Source organism: Lagopus muta, chromosome W, assembly GCF_023343835.1.
Source record: "Lagopus muta isolate bLagMut1 chromosome W, bLagMut1 primary, whole genome shotgun sequence".
In the NCBI taxonomy this organism is placed as follows: Eukaryota; Metazoa; Chordata; class Aves; order Galliformes; family Phasianidae; genus Lagopus; species Lagopus muta.
Window position 1 is genome coordinate 5,626,354 of NC_064471.1, and position 21,900 is coordinate 5,648,253.

At 39.6% G+C, this 21,900-nt stretch overlaps 2 protein-coding genes across 2 annotated transcripts in view; both read right to left on the bottom strand.

Annotated features, from left to right (window-relative positions):
* LOC125686407 (uncharacterized) overlaps positions 1-21,900 on the bottom strand; it is a 118,383-nt gene that overhangs the window by 52,173 nt on the left and 44,310 nt on the right. The window lies entirely within an intron of this gene.
* The window catches only part of LOC125686411 (kinesin-like protein KIF18A), a 38,181-nt gene continuing 36,222 nt past the window's right edge, over positions 19,942-21,900 (bottom strand). Inside the window, exons 16-17 of the mRNA XM_048930367.1 lie at positions 21,255-21,364; positions 19,942-20,864 (exon numbers count right to left, since the gene is read on the bottom strand). Coding sequence (XP_048786324.1) covers positions 20,716-20,864; positions 21,255-21,364 — 259 coding nt within the window. The 3' untranslated portion in view covers positions 19,942-20,715. The remainder of the gene's footprint in view (positions 20,865-21,254; positions 21,365-21,900) is intronic.

The window sequence follows — 21,900 nt, forward strand, 5'->3', positions numbered from 1 at the left end:
GTGTCTCTCTTTTGCTAGTGGGTGGAGACATAGCAGTGATTTTGTCAATCACGTCTGTCGGGATGTGACGACGGCCATCTTGCCACTTTATACCTAGGAACTGAATCTCCTGGGCAGGTCCTTTCACTTTGCTTCGCTTAATAGCAAAACCAGCACTCAGAAGAATTTGGATCATTCGCTCTCCTTTCGTGAAGACATCTTCTACTGTATCGCCCCACACAATGATGTCATCAATGTACTGCAGGTGCTCAGGAGCACTGCCCTGTTCCAATACAGTTTGGATCAACCCATGGCAAATGGTCGGGCTGTGTTTCCACCCCTGGGGCAAACGGTTCCAGGTATACTGAACGCCCCTCCATGTGAAAGCAAACTGTGGCTTACATTCTTTGGCCAAAGGGATGGAAAAGAAGGCATTAGCAATGTCAATGGTGGCATACCATTTGGCCGCTTTTGACTCCAGTTCATACTGGAGTTCTAACATGTCCGGCACAGCAGCACTCAGTGGGGGTGTGACTTCATTCAGGCCACGGTAGTCCACCGTCAGCCTGCATTCTCCACTGGCTTTACGCACTGGCCATATGGGGCTGTTAAAAGGCGAGTGAGTTTTGCTGATCACTCCCTGGCTCTCTAGTTGACGAATTAATTTATGAATGGGGAGCAAAGAATCCCTGTTGGTGCGGTACTGACGCCTGTGCACCGTTTTTGTAGCAATTGGTACCTGTTGCTCCTTTACCCGCAGCAGCCCCACAACAGACGGACCTTCTGACAGGCCAGGCAGAACAGACAGCTGCTTAATGTTGTCTGTGTCCACAGCAGCTATTCCAAAGGCCCATCGATACCCCTTAGGATCCTTGAAATGCCCCCTTCTGAGATAATCAATACCTAGTATACATGGAGCCCCTGGGCCCGTCACAATAGGATGTTTTTGCCAGTCCTTACCAGTGAGGCTTATCTCAGCCTCCAACACAGTCAATTCTTGAGAGCCCCCGGTCACTCCAGAAATATGGATTGATTCTGTCCCTTCATGACTCGAGGGCATCAGAGTGCACTGTGCACCAGTGTCCACCAGGGCCTTATATTTCAGTGGTTCTGATGTGCCAGGCCATCGAATCCACACAGTCCAATATACTCTATTATCCCTTTCCCCCCCCTGACTGAGGGCAGGGCCCCTCTATTCATTACCTGTGGTAACTGGAGCAACTGCACTGGTGGTAGATCTGCCTTGTAATTCTTTCACCCGGGCTCGTAGTACAGGAGTAGGTTGACCGGGCCACTTCCTCATGTCTTCTCCATGGTCACGTAGGTAATACCATAAGGTAATTCGCGGTGTATTACCCCTTACTTGAGCCGGAGAGCGTCTGCCTCTAACAGCTGAGATTTTTGATGGTGCACGTGAGAAGGAAGGTTCATCGTCTTTAGTTAGGTGGGCTCGCAAAAATTTCATCATCTCCTTCACCTCCTTCGCTAGACTCATTTGATTATCCTGATTTTCATCAAGCGTTTCTGATACTGCTACAGGTTTATCACGGTTAATTAGTTGAGACGCTTGCTCCGTCATTTTTGATATAGCAGCCACAGCAGAATGAATTGGGGACAGCAATTGTTCGTAGTTTTGGAGCGTAAGAATTAATTCATAAACTAAGGGCGTTCTCTGTTGTTCCTGGTATCTGTCACACGCTGACGTTAGTGTAGCGGCATATTTGTCCGGCGCTGTTGTCACGATTTTCTGCCATATCTCAGGCGTCGTCCTCACCTTTTCAGGGTCGCGGTTTTGTTGTGGGTGGTTAGGAACAAAGTTAGGGTCATACAACATTTCCACCACGCCTATTTCCCTCAAATACTGGATACCCTTTTCAACTGTATCCCATTTCTTCATCGCAATCTTCAAGCCATTTTTGAAGGGATACTTTTCCTTCACGGCTATTAACACTCGTTCCCAGAGGGAGGCAGCCTCATCCGAACACCGACTAATTCCTCTATCAATAGCTGGATCTCTGGCAATGGCACCTAGTTGGCGAGCTTCATTACCATCCAGAGACAAGCTATGGGCCCCACTATCCCAACAGCGAATCAACCAGGAAACAAGAGTTTCATTCTGGCGCCGTGTAAACTCCTTTCTTGAACCTTGGATTTCAGTCATCTTTAGAGGCCGGCGAGTAGTAATAGAGACTTCCTCTTCATCACTCTCTTCTGCATGTCTCTTAGTTTTCGCTTTTGCCTTTCGCGATGGTGGTGGTTCTGAGGAGGGCCCCTCGCCTGGATCTTCCTCCTCCTCCTCTTCTTCTCTTTTTCGATCAAGACGCGAAGACACTCGTTTCCATTTCTTGCCCTCCACAGGAGCAACCGGTATTGTTACTGGTGTCTCCCGTGATTGATTAGATTTGACTTGGGGATTTTCCCCTTTGGCTTGAACCTCAGCTCGGAAACTCTCTCTCTCCCGAATGGTATTATATAGGGCACGGTAAGCACAAGCCAAACCCCAAATAAGTTGTACCTCCTTAGATTTATGTAAGCCGCATAGTCCCTGACTCAAATGCTGGCTTAGTTTCTCAGGATCCCACAGGTGTTCAAGAGTAAAATCCCATGACACTGCGGGTCCCCAGGCTTCTAAGACCTTTCCTAAACCTCTCCATATCCCCTGCCAGTCATCATTCTCTAGTTTTGGAGGAGACTCCTTATTACGAATGCGTTGGAGTACATTCAGGAAAATTAACGACATGCACACCAACATGAGCATTGATGACACACTCGCCAACATGAGTATTAATTCAAGATTCGAAAAACGTTTGATAAACCGAGAAGAAAACCTGGAGACTGGTCCGAACATTGTGTTGTTTGTAAAATTAGCTATTCCATTTGGGATGTAGCTGTTTGTGAAATTAGCCGTTCCTTCGGGGATGTAGTTGTTTGTGAAATTAGCCATTCCTTCTGGGATGTAAATGTCAAAATTCAAATCATACCACATTGCAAGTAGGTAAAACATAGGTGTCTCCATCAGTGCCCTTAGGTAGTTTATATATGAATGCAATTCCACAACACACAAGTGTGAGATGGATTATTGGCCAGTAGGTTGTGAGTAACACCATTGCTTTTAATCCTTTACCCAGCACCCCCAGGATAACGAGTGGGTTCATTGCTGGTGCTTGCTAAAAAGGGGTTAATGAATTGAAGCTAACAAGAGGAGGGGAAAAAAAAAAGGAAAAAAACGCACTACCCAGACTAAGTAGTGCTCAAAGTTTACAAATATCCCAGAACGCTGGCAGTACGCCTAATCTTTCAAGGTCAGGTTTTCCAGCACAGAAACCTGAACTACTGATAATGCTCCCTAACGAAGCTCTCTAAGAGCAGAGAGAAAAAGAGATTCGTTCTAAAAACTAAAAAGCAGTCGTGCCCCACGTTGGGCGCCAAAAATCTGTCACGGAATTGACCAGATCAATCTATGTCCGTGACAGGGGCGACAGGCCTCTGCCCTCCCCCCCCCACCCCAGTCCCACAAAAATGGGAAGGAAGGAAGGGAGGAAAAGAGCAGCGGCAACAATCTATGGAGGAAAACTTATTTTACTATAATATCGGAATACAAGATAACACAATAGATACAATTTAATTGCAATTGGGATTAATAAATCAGACGAGATGAGAGAGAGAGAGAGAGTTCCCGGGACCGATTCAAACCTGAAAAGCTTGGAACGGCTAGGAAAGCACCCTCCAGCACCCACTGCAAGGCAGCAAGAGAGCGCCCCCCCCCACCCGGAAGGGCCAGATCCCGTGACTTCTGTAATGTACAGGGATAGGTACTTGGAATTGGGGCAGTGATACTTTAATGCCCCGTACACTACACGATGTTTTGATGTGGAATACTGAAACCCAAAACCAAAAAACAAAAACAAAAACATAGAACCATGACATTCAATATGAATTAACAAAAAGCAAGAGACATCAACTCATACTCTCAGCAAAATGGCTCTGTAAAATGAACATGTTTGTGGAATAAGGCAAAAAGTTTGAATGTTTTCTGAGACACAAACTCCCATAGTTATATGCATACTCCTGGTGAGCTCAGCCAAACCTTACCTTCAATGAGCTTCCTCTCATTATCCACTCCAGAGCACTAATAAAATAGTGAAAAAGATGAAGTAGCATTATTAACAATATTTCACGTTCTCAACATATATACAATATATGTACAATTATATACATACATACATGTACAATTTTGATTGGTATTTTGGATGCTGCCAGACCCACTTTGAGATTATTATTATTATTTATTTTTTTTAAATCAACCATACTTCATCATTGCATCTCATACTTCAGACTTTTGCTTTGCATCTTTAAAAGGAATAATATTTCCCTGCCTTAACACAACTCATTCTTTGGGGTGGGGGAGAGGGGAAGCGTTGAGGTCCAAAGGCCTCTGAGACAGAAAAGTATTTTCCATGGAAATGGAATTCTTTTCTTAATCAGAGAAGAACAGCCACATTAGCCACAATTGCAAATCCACATGCAGTCACCACAACAGAGTACATAGGTTCAGGTTTGGTGCTCAGATTATGCAGACCTCTGCCAGCACCATGACTGCACATTTTTTTTTCTTTTCTTTCTTCCTCCTTCTCCTGCTAAAAGCAAAACCAATTGGCAACAACTGTCCTGGCAGGAGATGCCGGGGCAGTCTGGAGGCTGTTGAGTCACTCAAGAGTATTAGAGAAGGACTGCCAGGTTTTTTGCATACAGCATATCAGTGACCATAACAGTGTGTCATTCAGTCATAACACTGTGCCACCTAAGAGCATCAGGTGAGTTGTAGAAGGACCAGATTTCTACCTTAAAACATAACCTTATGCTGAAAAGCCCCTGAAATTCTTATTGCCTATTTAAATATGGCCAAACATTCAGGTGTTAATAGTGACTTGGTATGTCTCTCCAGCAACATTAAAATCTGAATTTGGGACAAAGTTGGAATAACTAAATGTAGCTGACATGACTCAGTGTGCACTCCTAAAGCAACAGAAAAAGTAGCAGCAGTTGTTTCTACTGTAGCACGTGGTCAGACTGGCAGCATCAGTTGCAAAACAGTAATAAGAGAATCATAGAATCACCAAGGTTGGAAAGACCTCCAAGATCACCCAGTCCCACCGTCCGTCTACCTCCAATACATCCCACTAAACCATGCCCCTTAAAAAGTCTTCACTTATGGCTAGTGAAGATTAACATCTCTTTACACAGAGAAAGCAAGAAGGTGAAGCAGCTTATCAAAAGGCACATGGAGAGAAAGATAACTGGAATGGTACTCACTGATTAAATTTTAGCAGGAATATATCTAGTCATTGAAAGCCACAAAAGATTGATTTAGTGATTGTTATGCCTTTGTTCCTCTCCATTTGATTGATTACTTTTCAATGGGTATATGAGAGTTGCACAGAGAACTGATTATTATTTTTGAGTAGATAGAAACTTGGGTGTAGCCTTTCTCAGAAAAGAACAGGACTCCGAGTTCCTTTAAAACACCTTTTTTTTTTTTTTTTTTTTGCTGTTGTTTGTTTATTTGTAATTTCTGCTGGCTGTTCTGCTGGAAAGAAAACAATTTAAAATGCTGCAACTGTCCTTCCTATGGTCATTTACTGACAACAGATAAAACGTTCCAGCATTTGGGAAACACAGCTTGTAAATGAAGGAGCTGCTTTCCTTCAAGTAAGGATGAGTCTTTATTTAGCCACTGAATCTGACTTAACAGCAAACACGCAATATACCGGATCAGTCCTTCAGCAAGTTACTTAATTATTAATTAGAATACTAGAAATGAGATGCTCTCGTGCATCATACTTCTACACACACAGCTTGAGACACAGATCAAACCATTTCAGTGAGATGCATGATAAATTTCAGGGTAACAAGGCATATCCTACCTGTCTCATGCATGTTAGTAAGATTGAATTTATTTCTCTTGTCCAAACCAAAGCCAAGTATATCTTTCCCAGCACTAAAAAAAAAAAGCATTGTAAGGAAAAAAAGAGTTTTCTTCAGCTGAGATGCATCTCATTTTTCTATCCTAATTATCAATTTAACAGTATACTAATTTTAGTTGTTCCTCTCAAAAGCAATACATCTTGTGCCTACTTATTGTAAGACATCAACCTAAGGAATTATTTTTTAAATGGCAGCCTATGGCACCTAAGCAGAGCAAGACGAATTGTGATGAGTATCCAAATGTGAGGGTGCCCAGCACAGTTTGTTTAAAGCTAATTCAGATCTCTGTCCACTATAGTCAGCACTGTTTACAGATAACAGACTACTTAAAACACAGGATTTATACATTTGCTGTTCTGGAACGCATCCTAAGATTGAGCATGAGTGAAGAGATTACAGTGGTAAAAGGAGCACTAAGTGTGTTGTCAAGAAAGTCTTTTCCTCCTGGGATTCAGGGCAACTTTTACAACAGCAGGAATCTCTGCTGCACACTTTAATTTCCATCTGGTATCTGCTTCCCCCTAGTATATCTAATATTCCTACCTTATCCTTAAGGAAGACAGTAGAACCCCATTTCTGTTTGGCCACCTGTGAACTGTGAACCCTATTTCTGTTTGGCTACACCTTGTAGCCCTTCATGTTCTGTCAGTTGGACAAGAAATCTCTAAACACAACTATAAGAACCAGAAAAATTATTACTATTTGTTTCTTTTCCCCTCCAAACTACTAAAATACTTCGGCAGTACAGTGAAGGTTTCTTTGAGATGGCCACTACTTCAGCTGGGCCACATTTCACCTCCAAAAATAACAGCATTGATACGTCATTTAACTTGCATTAATAAGAATTCCACGTGAGGGAAACAAAGTTCTTATTATTTTACTAAATGACCATGGAAAGTAGCATACATCAGAACTCATGTAGAACATATGTAGAACATATCAGGCCCAGAAACAGGCAGACAATACTCTTGTTCCCTTCCTCTCAACGACAGGATGAAACACATCAACACAGTTGCTCACACAAGAATATCACTAGAGAAGTTTGTGAGTTGGGGCCCAAAATCACAGAGTTTGATAGGAAAACCATAGAGCAGAAACCCCATCAGGTGAGATAACAGCTGCTACCCTGTCCACTGAGAAGAGACTGAATCTTTCAACCACTGAAAAAAATTGGAACTTCCCCAGTTTTTACTAGTAGCAGCCAAAATAAAACAACCCTGCAACGTCATGGTGGTTTTTGTAGGACCAGTAGTTTGCAGTGGCAGTTATAGGTTAATTTCTACAAAGTTATATTATGCAAGAAGTACACAAGCTGCATTTTTCTGACAGGAGGAAAGGGTGTTATTGCACGTGAGTTTGGACAAGCAACATAAATTGTCTGTCTGTAAACAACAGCTACTGTAAAACGCCCTCAATCTTAAACCGATTTGTGAACTGCCTTCAAAGTTAAAAATGGCAAGGCTTGACCCAATGCAGTGCTTACCGCTAGGTCTGTCAAGGTACAGATACAGGAAGGTGCTTTATTGACATACTATCCAAAATTTATTGATGATTATCAAATATTTTTTATCAGAACAGGTGATAAATGCTATGAGATCAGATGGAGGCAGTGTACTTACACCCGATCAGCCATTTATACGGTTACTAATGCGGCCTGAGATCCCTATAAAATTAAACTATATATATAAACTATAATATAAACTAAAATAATGAGAGAAATAAGGCCTTTAAATTAACGGTATTAAATACAGCCAGTTTTCAGGAAAAAAAGACCCTCACATTTCACTGTAAAAGCAGAAAGGCTGTTAAAATGAAGACTACTGCACTTACCATGACGGCAGCTAGATCATCCGTCCAGCTGGAGATGACCTGAAGTCAGCACTTTGTTCTGCCACGGTTCCGATCATTCCACGATGTGTATTTCCTCCTAAGCATTAGTGAATGTTTGCTGTTTTCCCTGCTTAGTCTGTCCACATCCTCCTCTCATGCGCTATTAAGCATGTTTCTGAACTTACAAAGATACAGAGTTTGAACTTGAGGACTTCCCTACAGGTCTTTTTTTTCCTCCTTGGAATGTCCTAAAAGCATTCCTACTTTTAATAACTTACCGAACTGACACTGTGCCAAGAATGTTGTTATAGGATTTTACACGAGTATTCTTTCTTTCAACTAATTACACGTTGCTAAAACCAAAATACATGTGATTCAGTTTATTGTACAAGTACACCATAATAATACACACACAATTTTTAAAAAGGCAGGCCAGAAAGTCCCATAAAAGTTATTCTATGCGCATACCGAAGAGCAAAGAGATTCAGAGTAAAGGATTAAAGCACAGCTAATGCAAATTCCTACATTTCTTTTCTGCATTCTTTCCTAAAGCCGAATGCGTGGTTTTCGTGCCTACCTGTCCAAGATGACATATTTTCTTGCCTCTAAAAGCATCCCAAGATGTAAATATTACGCTGTATGATTTTTTAGCAACGTATCTTATCAGAAAATTCTTGTCACTGTATGCCCTATTAATCATAGTGCATATTTCAGTTAGTGTAAACAGTTCTATTGCCTAAAACGCTGTTAGTAACACCGAAGATTTCAAAAGGTTCCTGTCCTTGTGCACATGCCTATGGTAAACGCTGCAGGCAATGCACAATGCTTATTCCCTTACATGGGTTTGCTGATCAGGGAAAAAGCACAATAGTAATTTCTGATTTTGTTTTTTAACCTGAGACATCCGAAATTTCTGCTCTCTTTTCTGTTTATTTTCTATTCTAATTTTTTTTTTAAGCTATATTCATATACGTCTTATCATTTTTCTTCAATAAAATGCAACATTGAAAATGTAATTTTTGGCAAATCGAACATTAAATATTCTCCATGTAAAAACTAATTTAAAAATTGAAATATTGAAAATGGGAATTTTACCTTTATCAAAACAAAGGAAGAGGCCTAATGCATACCCTCCTCCTTTTGTCGTACTTTTTTGAATAGGTCCATATATTATTTAATGGGTTTTGTAGAGATACGTTTACATGAGTTATAGATCACATTACAACTGATGAATGCCCAACACACAGGTATGTTATGAAAGGTCATCAGTTACAAGGGAAAATGCACAATGTATGGTTGCTGAATACATTTGCAAGTTTTTTATGCTCATGCAGAGTAGCTGCTTGGGCACTGTGCAACAACTGTGAGCAATGCAACCGTGCACAGGAGAGACCTACAAACATTATTTAACTGTGGAGTTTCTTGAAGGCCTTTTGACTTGGAGGGCGCATTCAGCAAATGCAGAATTACACCCCGTGTGCTCAGGCTCTGCTCAGGAAGATTCAGCGAAAATAATATGCACCTCCTCAGAAAACATGAGGGAAATGCTTAGTTCTCTGTAATTCCTTTAAAGTTTTCCCAGCTCCTAACCCTCTCAGGATATCATGAAAGATGAGCAATATATAACGACACTTCATACATAATTTAACACAATTTTACACATGTTGGACGTTAGGAAAAATGCCTTCTCAGAAAGAGTGGCAGGGCATTGGCACATTGCCCACGGAGGTGGTGGAGTCACCATCCCTGGAGGTGTTTAAGAACCATGGAGATGTGGCACTGATGGATGTGGTCTAGGTTAGCCAAAGGCATGGTTGGTGATTGGAGTAAGATGAACACGATGGTAGTTCCAACCTTATGGATTCTATGAAGTCCCATGACTTCTGTTGTCTCACCAGAATTCTGTTCTTAGCACTTTTATCATACTCTAGCCACAAGACTCTCAAGGACAACAGATGTCCAGTAACTTGTTTCTGACATCGTCATATGTTCATTAGCTGTCAAACTCTGCTCAGAACACAAAGCAGTTGTCTGTGCTCTTGGTTACCATTGCTTCTTACTTCTGCTGGCAATCACATGAGTATCTTCCAATCTGATTATTATTTCAAGAAAACCTCCTGAAATGTAAAAGAATAACCCTTGGGAATTACAGTCACTCATTTGGTTCAGAATGACTTCCACATGCTAAGCAGCATAAAAATATGCCAGAAAAACATGCTTGATCATTCATTAGAAAATCGCAGTTGCGCACAATATTTGAAGGCTGAAATCAGATTCTGAAACGTTGGGGTTTTTTTTTCAGAGAAATTTGGACTAGATCAGGGATTGCATAAGCTTATTTTCATTGCCTCCCTCATCGTGCTGGCACAGCCTGCACAGAGCTGAGCCTGGAGAGTACAAGTCAGGTCAAGCGGGGCCGAGCGTGCGGGGAGAACGTGAGGCTACAAGGCAGCACCAGCCCGAGTGCCCTGCTCATCTTACCTGTGAAATCCAGGGGCCTTGGAGGGTGTAGTGCAAGTTGCTCTTTTTCCATCCTTGCAGGCTTCAATCCCATTAGGACTGTGGAAGTCTACTTCATTATCCAGACATCTATTTCATTATGAATATCCGTCTAGACGTAAGAGAGATCAGAATACAGCGCTGCTCATGGCACAACACACGCTGCGACTGCAGCAAGCAAAGAGCCACGCTGTGGCCTCAGCTCACCTCTGCTAACTTGTATTGACAGAGAAAACCTACTGAACTGCAGAGCAGCTGAGAATTCCTAATTGCTTGCAAGAAGAAACTTCCTTCCAGAGACAGAGATGAAGATTTGACAGCACGCCTTTGATTTATTAGCAAGAGCAGGAATTTAAGATGTGTTGCCCCAGTAACAATTGCTCTGTTTTCAAACAAACAACAAGTTTAATTAAAGAAGAAAGCAGATTCTGCTGCTGTAACACGCCAGAGGGTTTCCTGTGAAATTCCAAAGGCAAAAAAAGGAAGAAGCATGGGTTAATAGCTCAGCATACGTCTGAAAGCATTAGCACCATCTTGGCGTGGTATCTGTCAGCAGCAGCACCGGTGAATTTCATTAGCTGATTTTTTTTTCCCCACTACCAATTTCATGAACATTTTACATGAATTTATTAGGTGTTAGAGTGTGTGCTTAATTTCTATTTCCATAAATTTACTTACGTAAAGACTATCTTAAAAACAGCCTGTAACTCTCAGATAGAGGCTTTGTATTTTGGGTGGTCCAGTGTGGAGCCAGGTCTCAATGGTCCTCGTGGGTCCCTTCCAACCTGGGATATATAACCTATGATCACTAAAATATTATATACTGTAGAAGAAAATTCTATACTGAAACACTTCTGAGAATTATGATGATGAGAGCAAAGAAATGACTTAATTATCCTTGTAGAAATGAACTACTAGGAAGTGTTCCCTTTTCTTCCCTGGATTTCCATCAGTAATAAAAAAAAAAACAACCCTGAGAACTTTTTTTTTTTTGCCCAGGCTTTTTGTAAGATAGTTTAGTAAAAATTAACTTATTAAAATTAAAATTTAAGCCCACAACAAGAAATTAAAAACTCCAACTCTCAGTTTTACTCATTCAAACCTATTCCCAGTGGTGGGTATCAGCAAGCACGCACTGCACAGCTATATTTGTCGAGTGTACAATTTAAAACAAAACATAGCTTGTGCTCATTAGATACTTAAATCTATGAGAAATAAATACTGCAACAACAACAAACTTCCCTCAGTTTCAAGTTTCTCTTCCCCATCCCAACCCCACACATTTCAATTTTTAGAAATGTACAGATGCCAACATGATGTCACCTTTAAGATGAAAAACCCATTTGCTTTGCCCATAACATATCACTGTACACCCAAGATCACCTCTTATTTCTTCTGGTCTGTGTCTTGTTTTATTCTGTCTTCAGCCATCTCTGTAGGTCGCTGTCATCTGACCTCCCACCAGCAAACAAGCAAACATCTTGTCTGAACAACTTGCTGTGATGCTGTGGCCCATTGGAGGCAGCGCTGGCCGTGTTTCCCACAGAGGTTTGCCTTCACCCACCTGCTCTGGTAGCAGGATTTTCTGCAGATCTTTTCCTTCAGCCATGGATGTAGTGGCCTCTTGTGTTAATAACAGCTGCCACTTTCCTGATTTTAATATCAGCTTTTGTTCTTTATTATTTAAAATTGCATCTCTAGAGGAGAGGTTGAATAAGGTTAGACCAACTGTACAGCTTTGTTTCATCCACCTCTGGATTCCTCTTAACCTTTTGATTTCATCTCTCGTTACAGCCGTTCTGATTTCATTCCAGCTGTTATCAGCTGGAGATCCATTAACATTTATGGCTCTTAAAACACTGAAGGACTGAACAGTTTGAGATTTTTTTCTCAAATTCCTTTTTGTTTTTTTTTTTTTTTTTTGAAATCACCATATCTACAGATCATCTGATGTAACAGGACCCTCAGGTTCATCGTAACAGCTATAATGCATCTGTCCCATTGCTTTGACTTCCATTTTCCTCACACGTGTAGGGCTCTCTAGTAGATACTGGAAATACATCACTAAGTTCAAGAAGCGCTATTTGAGGACAGCAGGTAATGCTGTTTGCCCATTTTGCGCCTTGAGGACCAACAGTTACCAAAAGCTAACATTTTTGAAAGCTTTTTCAGATGTTCAGAGCTAAGAGCCTGTTCACATCATTGCTGCTGCGAATGCCAAACGTTGTACATGTTTAGCATTTCTTGAATCAAACCGCAGGTGTCTCAAATTGACAGAAAGTGAAGTTATTTGAGCAATTTTGAATGAGCTGCCTGCTGCCTTACAGGAACCACATGGCTTAAAGTATTCTATTATCTCGGGCCAAAATCACAACAGTGTCCTTCCTTTTCCTTTGTGTCATTCACTTCCAACTTGCACAAGAAATGAAATCTCTTGTAGCACTGCTGTCTTCACTAAGTGAAAACTACGTTAGCTGCCTCTGTGCAAGAAGCAAAAGGTCTAGTGACACAAAGCATCATGTGTTCATGATCTGATTATCACTGAGAAGTCTCAGATTGAGGGAAAGATAGACATACATCAGTGTCAGAGTGGAGCCGCCAGTCAGAATCTGAACGCTCACTTTCCCCCTCAAATCTCTCTACCTGTAAGGCTGTTCCATTGCAAGAGACTCCTGCAGTGCCTAAATTCCTAAAGTGAATTATTTGCCACAGCACATGAAACATACCAATCAAGAAAACACATCTGCCAGGCCCAAGTGAAAAAACCCTCTTGGCATAGCTTGCTATGGCTGATCATAGTAATCAGCAACCAGTAATAGAGACATATTTATGGAGCCATGAATTAAGTGATGCTCCAGCACAGCTTTCAGCTTGTCCTCCATGCTGCAAATCTCTTCTGCAGTCTGGCAGCAGTGGGAGCAGTCTATCCAAAGCATAGTCTATCACAGCATCCACACCTTCACTTCCCTGCCAGCTTTCTAGAGGCAAGCAGCCTCAATTCCCCTTGCTCAAAGCTTCCCTGAAATCCTTTTTGCACATCCCCTCAGGTACCACATCTGGCTTTATTAACACTTTTTCCCATCACCAAAAAGCTGAGTTACTTTGTGTTTTGTGTTACTTCTCGTCGTGATCTTTCCTAACTGGAAAATGGAGAGATACTGGCATTCATCCCTGCAAAATATTGAGTTCTACATCAGCTCAGGCTGTGAATTTAAAGATCTGCAAGACTCAAAGGAAAAACTTTTATTTCATTGGCCAGTGCAACAAGTTAACACTTTTCTCAAACCAAGACAATTGGTTGAATGTTTTTTGTCCATTTCTGACTTCTTAAAAAAAGAAATCAAAACCAAACACACACAACAAACAGTGAAACAAGACAATTTGAGTGCTATTCTGTGTTCTGCCTAAATGCATCACAACCGAGCAAGAGGGGCATGTGAGAAGCACCTCTAAGCAATGCAACATGCATACATACTAAGAGATAACATAGCAGACATAGAAGAGCTGTGCTGCGTAACACCGATCAGATACGTTAGCTTCTGGATAATTTCTGCTTTTACACAATTCTTCTTTACAAATAATTCCAACAGGCTTATTAAGTAGCACTGGGAAAACGCTCTTACCATTATATATCTATGATGGAAGAAAAACTCAAAACAGTTTTAGAGTTGAAAGTCCAGTGAGACCAGCTTCTTCTTTCAGGCAATGCCCAACTATACTGAAGATGCTGTACTTGCCCTCCTACATTCCTGTCTGTTCACTGCTTTATGTATCTGCTCTGTTCTCAGTAGCTCCTGATCACCATTTCTTCCATATAATTGTGCTAACATGTTCAAACTCAAAGCTTTTGGCACTTGCCATTTTTAAATTAGAGACCTTGCTGTCATAAAGTATGCCACGCAGGGAAGAACTTCCACATCTTTTGAATTCATCCTTTAATTCTCATGCAGTAAGAGGCGAATAATTCTTGCTAGCCCCTTTTCTCATGACTCATTATTTCAGACATCTTTATCATGACTCCTCAACCACTTATTTTCCAGGCTGAAGTATCCCTAAGTATTTAATCATCCCCCACATTCAGTTTGCTCTGTACTCCTCTCATCTTTCTTTATACCTTTCATAGTTGTCCTATACTTGAAATGTGCAGGACAGCACCATTCAGAATAGACAGGCACGCCAAGGATTTACACATTGATTGTTCCCTATCCCTTTTCTTGCTATTTCGACTACAGAGCTGATGTTTTCATGGTATTTTTACACCAATTCCAAGGTCTCCTTCCTGAGTCATAGCATCTATTTGAGAACCCGTAGTCATGTATGTACAGTTTGGGTTGTTTTCTTTTTTGTGCATTATTTTGCATTCATTGACATTCAATTTCATCTGTTATTTTATCGCCCAGTCCCTCAGTAGCAGAGATGCTCCTGCAACTCTTTATAGTTAGCTTTTGTTTTAACTTCCTGAATTATTCAGTATCAATAAATTTGTCAGTTCTCTATACCCTTCTTGAAATTATTTGTGAATATATTCAACCATATGGAGCCAGCAAAGTTTTACCAGTCATCTATTCTGAAAACTGTCCATTTATTCCCACTCTTTGTTTTCTGACCTTTGAAAGCATAAGAACTTAAATCCCACTTTGCCTAAAGGTCGCTTTAGCTAAAGGTTTCTTCAATAGCATTCCATGAGGTACCTGATGACAGCCTCTTCCAAGTTGAAGTGGGCTACACTTAACAGTTATATCTTAATTATTAGCTCAGAGCTTTTAAAGTAATGTAACAGATCTGCCAGACATGACTTTCCCCAGCAGAAGGATACTAGCATTATCTGCCCATAGGCCTAGTCTGTATTGCAGTATGACAAACATGAGAAGATCCCTGGAGCTCCTACAAGATACAGCTGCATTTGCCTCTTTCCAATCCTTTGATATTAAGGACAATCAAAGCGATAGATCTCATGTCACACCCCTAGCTGTTCATATTTGATCTTTAGTGGTTTTGGCTAGTAGAATAAATCTACTAGCACAGCTTTGAATACCGGTGCTGTACTTTCTACTGGCTCTTGAAGTCAATTCATCCTCAAGTTGAAGCATTGTCTAGGTTGGAAGGGAACTTGAAAGCTCATTACTCCAACCACCTGCTCAAAACAGGGTCAACGTTGGCTTCAGACCAAGTCACTCAGGGCTTGGTCAAACTGCCGAAGACAGGGATACCCGAGCCAACTGGACAACTGTGCCAACTGTTTGGCAGATGCCTCAGATGAACAGTTTCAGCACTTACCTTTCCATTTTTGTTTTTTAAACATTCCTCAGCTAGATACTACAGTTATTGAAAGTGAGCATACTGCAGGGATGTATAAACTTAGCTACATCACATATGCACTGCTTCAGGTCAAGGGAAGTTTTTGTTTCATGTGTCTAGAAGTGTCATCTGCATCACAGGCCCTCCCAACACTTGCATATAATTAAGTCTAATTACTATTGTCTTTTCTGCTCTTTGCAGGCTGTTTTTCTTATGCCATTGTCGTGATGCAAGTTGGATGAACAAGAGGAAATTAACTATGGAATTTCAATTAAAGAATATTTCATGTTAACGATATGATTCTAACCATATGATTCATTATTGGCTTTTAATTCTCCCTTCAGCATCCAACTTGGGATATTCCACAGTTTTGTAGTTTACATAAACTAACTTGGCTATTATAAAAATCTTTTTTTAACACATCTTTAAGCAAATGAGCCAATTGCTTCAATGAAAGGCACAGTAGAGTAGTAGCCTGTAAACACATTTGCTATCTAGCTGTGGCGTGAACAGTGTTTTTATGATTCACTACAAGACTCTGTAGACTATAACTACAAGTATCCAGCAAAACACAGTGTCAGCAATAGCAGTACACTAAAATTCAAACTACAATGCAAAAATTCTTTCAGTCAGGCTTTTAAAGCTTGCTTTGCTCCACTTCTGATATTGAATTATATATCTATTCAATTCACTCCCTTGTACAATTTAGATGTGTAACGGTCATGCTACATAAAACCTTAATACCCAATATGTATAGCACAATTAAGTTTAAAGCAATGGGGAAATCAGGAGTAATTTCCCCAAGAGCACTACAGAGCAGAGAAATAAAACGGGCCGTTTACCTTTACACATTGACTCTCTATTAATAAGGTTCTTAGAATTTCCTACAGGGAAGAACACATATTTTACAGTTTTAGCAGATGAATTTTCTAAGAACATCTACTTTGTCTAAGCTGTTAAAACCAGCCTTCTCATGTATCTTTACAACAATTTTAAAAAAGCCAAACAAACTGAAACTTGACTACTGCAGTCCAGATGATTTTCAAGGTGGACCACTTGGCTACCATAAATCTTTGTTTTCACAACCAGAGTACTGAATCTTACAAGGTGCAAGAGACTCAGCTTCCTCAGATGGGGACAGTGAGTCTTTAATCGTAGGACTCACGCTCAAAGGTAACTGACAGGATGAACACATCTCATAACCTTCATATGAAAAGTTCTCCCACTACCGCAAGAGCAAGTTTTCCTAATAATCCAACCAGGTTTCTGTACTTTGTCAATTTGACAGGTTAGGCAGATTTAAGACAAAAATAAAATTGTGCGCTTGATCTTAAGATTTGAAAGAACCCCTGTAGAAACCTACAGCCGTGGTTAGATCTAAATTTAATGAAATCTCTTTTTGCTATCAGGATAACCAATCTTGTTTAAGTTCTGTGAAAATCAATGGACACGATTGGCTTTCAGCGTGCCCAGGAACCTGGCCCCAAAACGCTAGCATAGCAGAGCAGGTCCATATGCCAGATAAAAGTAGTCATTAAAAGAACCACCATAAAAATAAATGACTAAATTGCTTGTAAATTCACGATTCTGAGAACTACTTTGGGTATGTAGATGTAGCGAGTCCATTACAAATGGTTCAGCACTTTCTATAGCCTCATTGACAGCAATATTGTTCTCATTCTTCTCCATATGTCTCTAGACTGCAACCATCTCCATCCTGAGTAACAAATATTCATAGCATCCCAGGACTGGTTAACAACCCAGATTTGCTATGCTTCAGATAGCTCCTACCTCACTTTGCTGCAATGAAAATAAGTAAATGAGTCACAGTACAAACTATACCCTATGGCCTTTGCAAGTTTTCATAAGAATTTCCCTGCGGGACCAGATCATCAACATCCTTTTCACACTTGGAACAAATTGATTTTCAGAAACATCTCAATCCATTTGGTCATGGGAACTATTCACCTCTTGGTAAAACAACATTCTGTTTTACCAAGCTTTTTGAATAACTGCTAATAGCAAGCCACCCTAAAAGCCTGGCTGAAGCCCAGAAAGAGGTTACGAGGGTTTCCAGCTTATACTACTCAGTACTCCACTAAACACACACAGTACTGGATATATAACATTGACTTTGCTGTTGATTGCAATCACATACAGGAAGAAAAATACCAGCTGAGCACTAGTATCGCTAGGTACATTTGTCCAAGCACACAAAAATCATCAGGTATCTCATGAAGATGGTTCAGTTATTACCTGAAGATTATTTGGTATTTAAAATGTCAGGAGCACATTTTCAAGTGATTTTAAACTATTACCATGTTTAAACAGAAAATAAGATTAAATAGACCCAAATCATTTGAATTTTTGAATCAGTCTGAGTCATGTTATGTTGTACAATATTCCCTTACATCCCATCTGGAATAATTTAACACTGCATGGTATAACAGCATGAGAACAATTGTATGTTTATCTCAGATAAACATCACCTAAAGAGTGATTACTATTTCGGTTTGTAAAGGCAGACCGACAGGAAACAGGCAACGCAGACAGGCAAGGAAATAAAATGAGTTATACGACAGCTTCTCTGTTCTCTAAATACCATTGGGTTTTTACTTAAGTAGAAACTGGAAATCTGACAGAAAACTTAAATAAGATGTCCCACAGCAGCTACTTGCGTGGAACGTGCTCTGAAGCACCTTATGAAGTCTGGATGCGTTCACAAAATGCAACAATAAATGCATAACTAATATAGTAGAAAACCTATCAACAGCAATCTGAACTGTGAAAATCCTTCAACCTTACTTCTGGAAACCATTTTGCTAGTTATCAACTATAAATGCATACCTACCTAACCAGTTGCTGTCAACATAGCTCTACTCCTGGTACCCAGCTATCCCACGTGTGCTCATTTTCACAACATACTTGATTTTTTCTTTAGTCTCTTGAAGCATTGTATGCTAATCAAATCAGTTCAACTCAGGAGCAAACAAAACACATTAAGAGAAAAGACTTCATCAGTTCTATGGTTTGATCGAACATGAAAAAGTTGTATGCACAAGCATGTCTAAAAACCTTTCAAAATATATCTCTTACACGCAACACAAAAGCTGTGTCTATCACAGCGGTATTAACAAGCAAAGCCCAACATGTCTCCTGCAGATGTGAAGCAGAATAAATGCCTCCCATGGACATTTAGTATTAAATAGCTTGCAAAAAAGAAGTCTCATAAATCAGAAACAAAGGTCTGCACAATTTCAACCTGGTACCAGGTTAAAATTAATCCCCAAAAGATGTTGTTCAGCATGGTAGAGAAGCATTAAAATTACTTCCCTGCCATTCATTTCATTCTATTTATTATAACATCTGACTGGGATACGGTCAAGTCCCAAACTTTTTTTTTTTTTTTTTTAAATGCTTTTCCTACATTTAGGATTCTTTTCAAAAAAACCTTTTCAACAGCCAATATTTTCTATGTCCCCAGCATCAACCTGTGCTCTCCACAATGACTATATCACATATTTATACAAAGCTTTTAGAACACAAGGAAGGTGATTTAATTTCATTTTTAATTATCGATGCCTATTTTGAAGGAGCTGTTGCTTCTTTGAACTTTGCTGATGAAGATCAAGACTGTCAGCTCCTCCCACAAGCGGTCCCTGAGGTTTATACAGGCAGTTACTATTTTCTTCTTCAGAAGTGCTCTTAAACTCCCAACCGTATCAACAATAGCCACCAACGTGAGCTAGAGGTACGAACTGCAAAGGTTTGCATTAGTTTGCCTAAATATCACAGGCTACAGAGTAAAAATACATGTATAAACCTCTAAAGATTTGGAAATACTCAAAACATTTTTAGGAACAGATTTGATAAAGGCTATTAGATGATGTAATCCAGTTCACTGCTGTTGCGAGAAAACTTGTTGCTGTTTCCATCACAACAACCATGCGTTAAAACCCTTCAGCCTGTTACAATTGCTGAAAGCCAGAACATTACTCTGCAGCACGCTTTATGCCACCTAACTTACTGAACTGCAAGTTGCTTGCTGGATTCAGGCAGGTATCTGACACTAGAACCAGTTACTGGACCTCCTCCTCTAGTTCCAATTAGTTTGGGGAAGTTCACACATCCACTTACATTTGTGCAGGCCAAATACACCAGCACAACACCGCTAAGGGTGAGCAGGATGTCAGGGTGACAATGGAACTTTGCAACTCTTTGAGTATTAATTGATCAGAACATGCAGTATGAACTAGTAGATCTTATAATACTTTCAAAAATTCTGTCTCTTTCACAGGTAAGAAGTAGTAATTTTTCATCAAGTTCAATTCACACACGGCTCTTGTTTACAATTAAGAGTTTATTTAAGGTTATCAACAATATCATCCTATTTACAAATCAATTAGAATGCAAGTTAAAAAAAATTTACAAGTTAAAAAACAGTTGAAGATTTTAGACATAACACATTAAAAAAAAAAAAAAAAAAAAAAAAAAAAAAAAAAAAAAAAAAGAAATCCTTCCTGCATTTTTCCTTCCTCCAGGTATGCTACATTGGTATTATCATTCCAAAATTGAGATGTTATCTAAGAACAAGCTGGCATCCTAATGCTGAAGATAAGTACACTAAACATATTTCACAGTATTAACACTATAAAATTTCAGTGACATATTTAGCAGGGCAAAAGAATTTCTAACTTCTCTACCATGAAGTTACTAGAAACCTGAATGTAAGTAAACAATTAGAGGAACTTGAAAAACTATATCACCACCAATTCCCTTGCATCAAGTTTCAATCTTTTAGTCATCTTACAGGGAGAAGCTTACAAAAGTTACAGTGTAAGGTATACCACCCACTTCTAAATTCACAACTTCAAATAATATTTCATATTAATTTGCTATTATATGGAAAACATTTGTAAGCTTCAAATAGGAGACAAAAACCAAATGCATTTTATTTCAAAATTTGACAAAACACACAGCCGTATTTCCAGTAACTGGGTCTTATAAAATACTGCATTACTGAGAGAGACCTCTTTAACAAAATAATTTACAGGAGGAAAACAAAAGTCACTGTTCTCACTTGCTTTCCATCAATCCCATTTGAAATATGGATGAAGTCAGAATCTAAATCCTATTTTTTTTCTTGCAAACATGAAGTGAAAGGCTTTTGGATGTCCGTGCTTTAACACCCACTGCTACATTTCCTTCAGAAAAGCTTCTAGCAAGGTTGCTTGGCACATCCTGTTCTCGCTTCAAGCTCTTTGTTTTAACTCCTAATGAAGAAAAACATTATTACAAACAGAAGACAATATTTTAGTTTCTGATAAACTACAATTGGCAAAATTAAAGGGGTACTAGATTTCAAACTCCAACCACAGAAAGTTTTTGGTGGCAGTCCTTAGCTCTTGTGACAAGGTTTTCTTCACCAAGCTTGCAGTAATACTGAGTTTTCATTACTATCCAGTTTACATACTATCCAGTTAACTGTTAAAATGTTAGGAATTTTATTTATTATTAAATGCATGGATATATTATTCAAAGCAATGGCTTAATACACTGATCAAAGCAGCACGTGCTGCTAAATCACCAAAATTACATGCATTGACCTTAACTTTGAATCACCTATGAAAACTTGATTGCCAGCACAGTGTTTTGATGCTTACCTGACATTTTGGGTACTCTCAATACTCTGTTGTTTAACAAGACCTCTTGTCGAACACGCTTTGGAGAAATTGGGTCTTGCAGATTACCTAAGCCAGCATTTGATGTAGAACTAGAAAAAACAGCCAGAGGTTTTGCTCTCAGTCAAGCAATAAAGCTTTTACAGTAAATTTGTCCTTGCAATATGCAAAATACATTACATAGCATTATCTAGTATTGGTAGTTCACAACCAAATGCAAAAAATAAACTAGTTTGTCTATGGTGTTTATATATGAGAATGATTCCTCTTCTCTTCCTCTTTTTAAGAAATTGAGAAGAACATATCAGCAGTGAAAGCAAGGATTAATGTTGCTTAATTGTGAAGTGAAGAACACATAACATATTACCTTCTGGAAAATCATAGCAGTCAGTTTGATAGTCACACGATTACATTAAGAAACAACAGCACATCACATGATTACATTAAGAAACAACTTAAGTATGATATCCCTGAAGTGACTTGTTCAAGGAATTCACAGTGGTCAAACTTTGTATTGCTACGGTAGTTGTTCTATAGGCTCCAACAACATGAGAGGGGGTGGCTTCTCTACTTTTCAGAGAAGCTGCAAGAAAGATGTTACAGCTTCAAACTCACTAAGAAAAAAACC